General features: G+C 35.7%; 1 protein-coding gene across 4 annotated transcripts; it reads right to left on the reverse strand.

Annotated features, from left to right (window-relative positions):
* Window positions 1-1,489: 1,489 nt before the first annotated feature.
* Window positions 1,490-5,238, reverse strand: LOC141639410 (polyadenylate-binding protein 8-like). Of its 4 annotated transcripts, none has more exons than XR_012542515.1 (6): window positions 4,911-5,238; window positions 3,410-3,473; window positions 3,008-3,097; window positions 2,585-2,773; window positions 2,220-2,328; window positions 1,503-1,743 (listed from the first exon to the last, which is right to left on the reverse strand). XR_012542515.1 is itself a non-coding variant. In XM_074448544.1 (6 exons), the coding sequence occupies exons 3-6, from the start codon at window positions 3,092-3,094 to the stop codon at window positions 1,727-1,729; spliced, it is 333 nt and encodes a 110-aa protein (XP_074304645.1). In that variant the 5' UTR covers window positions 3,095-3,097; window positions 3,410-3,473; window positions 4,911-5,238; the 3' UTR covers window positions 1,503-1,726. The 4 variants fall into 4 exon arrangements, 1 of the variants encoding a protein (XP_074304645.1); XR_012542516.1 differs by having other exon boundaries at window positions 2,462-2,773; XM_074448544.1 differs by having other exon boundaries at window positions 2,654-2,773.
* Window positions 5,239-6,983: the final 1,745 nt, after the last annotated feature.

Here is a 6,983-nt window from a genome sequence, read left to right on the forward strand (position 1 = left end):
GTGGAAAATGATTTGCAACCCTAATTTATATGTCGATTCAATTTTGGGTATTTTTCATACATCATTTTTGTAGAGTCTAGATAATAGGATTTGGAATTACCGAAAAATGATGTTTTAAACTCATTTTATGAATCGATACTTTTTATGCATTATTCTGTCAACTTTGGAAATCAATCGAAAACCTGATAAGTTTGGAATTTGAGAAACATTCGTTAGATTAGAGTTTTAGCTAAGACTCATGGGATTCCAATCCAATTGGCCTTGTATCGATTCGATTTTTCTGGAATTAATTATGAATTTTATACAGAGTGTCATGTGTTGGAAAATTAGGAAAAATCGTGTTTGTTCTTTAAGTTGATATTCCTATTAAGTTATGATGAGTCTAGGTTATGTGCATGATTAATTGATTGAGTAGGTGGTAATTATACATAATTATGTTATGTGGGTGATGGATATGTGAAGGATTATAATTGATTGCTTGTGATCGGAGTATTGCTAAAAGGTAGGGTTTCCCTAATCCCTACTCGGTTGATTGTATAATTGATTTAAGATGCATTGTTTTGATTAATTGATATGATTAATATTGTTGGTTGATTGTTGTTAGTGGATTGGAGTATGAAGTATTGGCGTTGAGATGGATTGATGATGTTTGCGAGGTGCGTCCTCACCGAGTGGAGTCACTTGGGAGTGACTTCACGCCTTGGTTCGCCCTTTGTGGAGCCCGCCACAAGAAGGGATGTGCACATTAATGAACATCGGTTTTCGCTCGTGTGATGAGCGGGGCTTAGGTGGGCAAGGTTGCGGTCCCCATCGGCGGTGAGGATTAGTCACGGCAAGACTGGCAAGCTACACACTTAAGTGTGTAGTCGATTATAAGATGTGATTGGGAGTTGGAGATTGATGGTGGAACAGTTGTTTTATCTTTGTTGTATTTAGAATACTCTAGTTATGCAGTTGAATCGACCCGTTTAAATGTTTTGCTTTGTGGTGATCCATTCGAGGATGGTGAGCTTGATTGTGACAGTGTGATAGTTGTCATTAGCTACGGGGGACGAGATAGGATGTCATCACTTCGAGTCTAGCTTCCATTGTTATGAGTTTAGCCGTTTTGAGTTGATTGTTTTGAGATTAGTAAACACTTCTTTTGGTTTGGTTTTGGAACAATGTAATTGTTTAACTTTATATAATTCAATAAATGTTTTGGAATGGTTACTTTTGATCTACTAACCTCGGGAAACCGAGAGAGAACGATCTCATGCTATGGTGGTCCAGTAAGGCACCTGCATACGTGGGTGTTACAATCGTAACTTACCATGAAGCAGCGAATGAGAAAACTGACAAAACAAATTGCTATAATTGATCCCACCTGCATTAACATGGGAGTTTAAAAACCAAAGCTAAATTTAAGATCTTGATGTTCAAATCTATTAAATTATTTTCCATTTCACCTCCGACTCCAGACACCGTGTTGCGAAAAACTTATAAAAGACAAAATCGAGTAACATTGCCTCCAATTAAATCCTTGTCAACAAATTTTCCAATGGGATGGAAATCAAAATCAAACAATCTCTTACAATTCAGGAAGTCGACCCCTTTATAAGTACAAATTGGCCAAGTTCCAATGCAAGTACATTCAAGAAGAATTACAGTAGCACTACTTTCCTAACACCAAACCTCGTGATGTTTGTTTAATTTCGTCGTCCCTTAGACTCAATTGGGAAGCGCCTCAACATAAAAAATAATCTGTAAGCAGAATAGAAAATATGATCACTATATACAATATTATTTCGTTTTTACAGAAGTACACTTTGATAGTGAACAAAGTGTTTTGGTCGGGGTACATAGAAAAGGGTCGACCTATAAACAGTTTTAGCAACAGGTACATTTTACTTCTATGTTTGGTACAAACACGCCTGTCTTGAGTAGTATAATTCTCCTTCTTAGAATTAGTAGTATTAGAATAGGGCTTGCTGTGGCAAATAAAAGACATTTGCACCAAGACATTTGTGTGGCTGTAAATTTACAGTGTCATATCCACAAGCATACAATTTCTGAACACCATCTAAAATTTAGTCCATATTACAATCAATTTCAGGTGAGACCCATTGGCTCGATAAAATGGAATGCGAGGTAATTATCAGTTTCCGAAATCACATGGCTCAATAAAATGGAATCCAAAATTCTGAAATCTAAAGTAGGTAGGTATTAAAGTAGTTTACCTATTGAAGTTGTGATATTGTTTGGGCTCAGTGCGACATGTAGACTTCGCGAGAGCTGAAGACAGGGAGACATTTTAGTCACCGACATCGTACTACTGATGGGATGGATCTGCATATGTGACGGACATTATATAAGTCATTTATTAAAAATCAAAATGGGTAAAAGGGAACAAACTCACAATCAAAATCCTAATGTAATTTAATGGTAGATAAATGGACACAACCAATGTCTAATTCCTCACTTTGCCTGCAATAAATGGACACAACCAAGCCGAAGACGAACTCGCAAAGTCAAGGGACAAAATAAAATGCGAAGAGAGAGATAGAGAATGAGGGAAGGAGACAGTCCCAAACGGAAGTCTCACCATGAGGCCACAATTTTAGAGGTCTCCCTACAAGATTAGATAGATCAGTTGACAAACAAATAAACCAACCCCGGGTTGCATCATAACAGGTGGGGCTTGGCCATAATATATCTTCTGTCCAAGGCTTGCAGCACCTGGATGATACATCGGCATTCTAGGTCCAACAGGTCGCATTTGAGAGAACTGGGCCTGTGTAGGAAACAACATAGCTCTCGCTAGTTATAAATGAATCTTTCTGATTTTTCTTAGAATGAATTTCACACATTTTTGAATAGATCCACCTTTTTTCATTTATGGAACCAAAAATTACGTAAATAAACAATTGCATATGTTCCATCAGACTTATCCAGAATACTCTATCATGGTACACATGCTTAGTGTCCTCATAAAATTGTTTCACACTCAGAAAAATGAATTAAATACCTGTAACCTAGACCTCCGATCTTCCTTACATTGTGCCAGTGCAACATAAAGAGGATTCCTGACAATCATCTTGCCATTCATCTCCATTAACTACAAAAAATAGGACACATGATGAAGAAGCTAACATACATCACAACTGTTCCTCATAAGACAGTAAAAGGGGCGACTTGGTAAAAACGCCTCAAATGTAGAGCCGCACCGCAAATTAATGTTTTTCTATTTGAAATTTACAGGACAACCATGTTCATAGATTCTCTAGTACAGGTTAGAGGATTCCTATATTCCATCTCGGAATAAGGTTCCAGGTACTGGCAATTTAAGAAATATAACTTGCAATAAAAGGGGCACATCAAAAATAAAAGAATATAGCAATAAAAAATTGCAGTGCATCTATTCTGATACCTATTGCTTATCACCCACAGTAATGAGAAGGTGGCGCATGGTCATTGTTGGGACCTGCGAACAACTAAAAAAACCAGAGCAAAAAGAATCAAAATGCTGAACGCATTCGAGACAATCATTAGACCAAATACATTAGAGAAAGAAATAAAAGTATAGCTGAGTAAACAATTAAGAGTGCCTAAAAAAAACGAAATCCAACTGTTGTGAAGTAACACAAAAGCTTTCGGAAAAAACTCAAAACGATGGCCTAATCTGTGCACATCTCGACAGAGGGTTTGCTCTCCTTTGTCACACGCTACTTTTGTTTCAAACAATAGGATTTGGTTAAGACCAACATCTTGTCCCTTCCCTACTTGATAATACTCATGGTCAGTAATATTTTTCAGCCTTAATGTAGAGTTGAATCTACAACTTAAGATAAATATGAGCAAAAATAAGTAGTTTTATCAAGAATTCTACAGCTGAAGATAAATATTGAGTAGCTTTATGAAGAATTCATCATACCCATTCTAGCCTCTAATGAAAATAGGAAAGTAAATCAACAGTTTTACACGATGAAAACTCAACAGTTTTACACGATGAAAAAACAGTTTTAGCCACAAAGTATAGAACAGTTTCAGGAGAAAACCTAACCATGTTCAAATATGTCAACACAAAGCATATGCCATGAATCACAAAGTTAAAGACTTGTGAACAAAGGATCGTTAAATGCTCATTTCACTAGAAAAACAAAGCATAGATCCATGCTTAACACACTTGGTTCATTCCGGATCCTTAATTCTATTTCCATTTTTAAAAATCGCTCTAATCTTTTTCTCTCAATTTAAATTTAAGTTTTATAAAAGAAATCCTAATTCGATTTTAAAACTCCTAAGTTTTCTGACTTTCCATTACATTTTCGTTCTTCCTTTTTTTTTTCATCTTCCCTTTTTTTATTCGCATTTTGAAGCGTGCGTTCACCCATGGACGGTTCGAAAGGATGATTATGCCATCACCCCAAATCATTTTGGGATTAAAGCCTCGATGTTGTTGTTGTTGTTGTAAAGGATGACGATGGCAAAAACAAATAACGATGGCAAATCTGCGGATGACCCATTCTAATCGAAGGTGATGTGAAGATGGTGTCGGATGATCGGATCCGCTAAATTTACAATAACAGTTTACTCAATAACACCAAATCAACAACACAATATGATCATTTTCATATTTTATACAAAATCCCCAAATTTTTATATGAACCCTAAATCTAAGGGTTACTAAATCCACACTAGGATGTGTAGAAAAGCTTTTTGATAATTTGCACAATTCATCGACAAAAATATAACCCACAATTCATGGGATAAGATAGAAATATAGAATTAAGTAGAACCAAATAAAAAAGAAGTACCAATTTCACTAACCCTAAGTATAAAATTTAATCAGTTTAAGCATGAGGATTACACAAATTAATCAACCCTAATTATCAAACTTAATCAATTTTAGTATGAACTTAGATTTATACCTATTATTAGGTAAGGACAAGGCGCGGCGGAGTAATCGTGGGAACCGTCAGGGAAGAGAAGAGCGGTCCGCTTGTTGTCGGATTATGATGGGTGAGTTCGGTCGCTTGTTGTCGATGGATGCCTGATCAGAAGGTGGAGCGATTTGGCGGCCGATGGCAACGAGGAGTGGGTATGGAGATTATACACCCGTTTCAAGGTGCCTTTACACCTAATCGCTTCATTCAAGATAATATTTTGAAGACACGAGATTTTTAACCTTCGTTTAAACGTAAAAAGGGCAAAGGAGGTTGGATTGCAATCAAACTTGATATGGAGAAAGCATACGACAGACTAGAAAGGAATTTTATCGAGGAAACTTTTAAGCAAATGGATTTTAATGCTAAGTGGATTTCATGGATTATGGCGTGTATAAACCTTTTCTTACTCGGTGTTAGTAAATGGAACAGGGGAGACGTTTTTAAACCCACTCGAGGTATTCGACAAGGAGACCCACTTTCACCATATATATTTATTATGTGCGCCGAGATTTTAGCAAGATCTCTACAAAAAAATAGCGATGTTAGCTCTAGTGATATTGGTATTAGAATTGGATCAAAGGGTGGAGAAAATTCCTTTTCACTTTTATGATGACACTATCATTTTCAAAGCCTCAACCGAGTTGTAGAACTATTAAGTCTATTTTAGATAAATTTTGCACGATTTTCGGACAATTTGTTAATTTTGACAAATCCACTTTTCAATGCACTAGAAATATTGAGCGTTCTCTTCGTGAATCCTTTAGAGGCATTCTTCATATGAACGAGAAAGCTCATTTGGGTAAGTATTTAGGATGTCCTATAATTGATAGCAGAGTGACTAAAAATACTTTTGAGAACATTATTCAATCTTCTTGCACTCAATTATCGAAATGGAAAGCGAATTCTTTATCTCAAGCAGGTAGACTAGTTCTTGTAAATCTTTAATTTAGCCGCGAAGGGAACTTTTCGTATCCAAAGTTTCCTCCTTCCTTCATCGATCCATAATAGATTAGATAAAATTAATAGAGATTTTCTGTGGAATAAGAATCCTTCCCAACGTTCTCCTAATTTGGTTGGTTGGCATAAAGTTTGTTTACCAAAGTCGGTTGGTGGTTTAGAATTAAATCTTTAAGCACGACTAATAAAGCCCTTCAAATGAAACTTTTATGAAAAAATTCTTATGGATAAGGAAAGTATATGGGTCAAAGTGGTATCTAAAAAATATTTGAGAAATTGTTCACTCTTTGATCATAAGCCTAATTGACCTCTTCTTGGCAATGGCGTAAACTAATGAGTCTTGGACTCTATTTAGAAAAGGACTCGAGATGGCAGGTAGGTAATGGTAGCAACATTAAGTTTTGGTCTGATATTTGGGTTTTTTCACACCCACTAACAAGCAAAGATGGTTGATGATGATAGTAACTGATCTTAATCTTTTGGTTAAAGATTTCATAACCTCAGACAAGCAATGGGATGTTTGTAAATTATCCAATTTAGTGAATAACGATATTGTTAATCAGATTACTAACATTCCAGTGCCACATAATGATATTCCAGATACCCTCATTTGGGGGTTGTCCGTAGATGGAAATTTCTCTACCAAAACAGCAACTTGGTTAGCGCAAGGTTTTTTCAATCAAGCTATTGACAAATGTGAATTTCAGTGGATTTGGAAATTGAATATTCCTCCTAAATTGAAATTTTTTCTTTGGAAAGCATGTGTTGACTACCTTCCAACGAAAAGTAGACTTCTCAAAAGTCATATTGATGTCCCACCTCATTGTGTTCTCAGGCAACAATCCTATTGAAAACAAAGATCATTTCTTTTTTAATGTCCCTTTGATTGGGTCTGTTATCCAAGACCAACATTATTAGTTTCAACGAGTTTTTGTCAAATTATGATACTATTACAAGTCAAAGTTTTCTAAAGAAACTTAATTATCTCAAGGATTTAATTCCAAAAGGTGAATTTATAAAGATTATTTTTATTTGGTGGAATGCATGGTTCCATAGAAATGATATTATCTTTAATAATGTTAATTTAAGTATCAAAGA

Source organism: Silene latifolia, unplaced genomic scaffold, assembly GCF_048544455.1.
Source record: "Silene latifolia isolate original U9 population unplaced genomic scaffold, ASM4854445v1 scaffold_380, whole genome shotgun sequence".
NCBI classification, from domain to species: Eukaryota; Viridiplantae; Streptophyta; class Magnoliopsida; order Caryophyllales; family Caryophyllaceae; genus Silene; species Silene latifolia.

What these genes read in the sequence shown, in the direction of transcription:
- LOC141639410 (XM_074448544.1), bottom strand. Translation starts at nt 3,094, where the DNA reads ATGGAGATGAATGGCAAGATGATTGTCAGGAATCCTCTTTATGTTGCA. An exon ending in ATCGGAGGTCTAGGTTACAG is followed by an intron (nt 2,774 to 3,007) that starts GTATTTAATTCA and finishes TTTCCTACACAG; the next exon opens with GCCCAGTTCTCTCAAATGCG. An exon ending in CTGTTATGATGCAACCCGGG is followed by an intron (nt 2,329 to 2,653) that starts GTTGGTTTATTT and finishes TCACATATGCAG; the next exon opens with ATCCATCCCATCAGTAGTAC.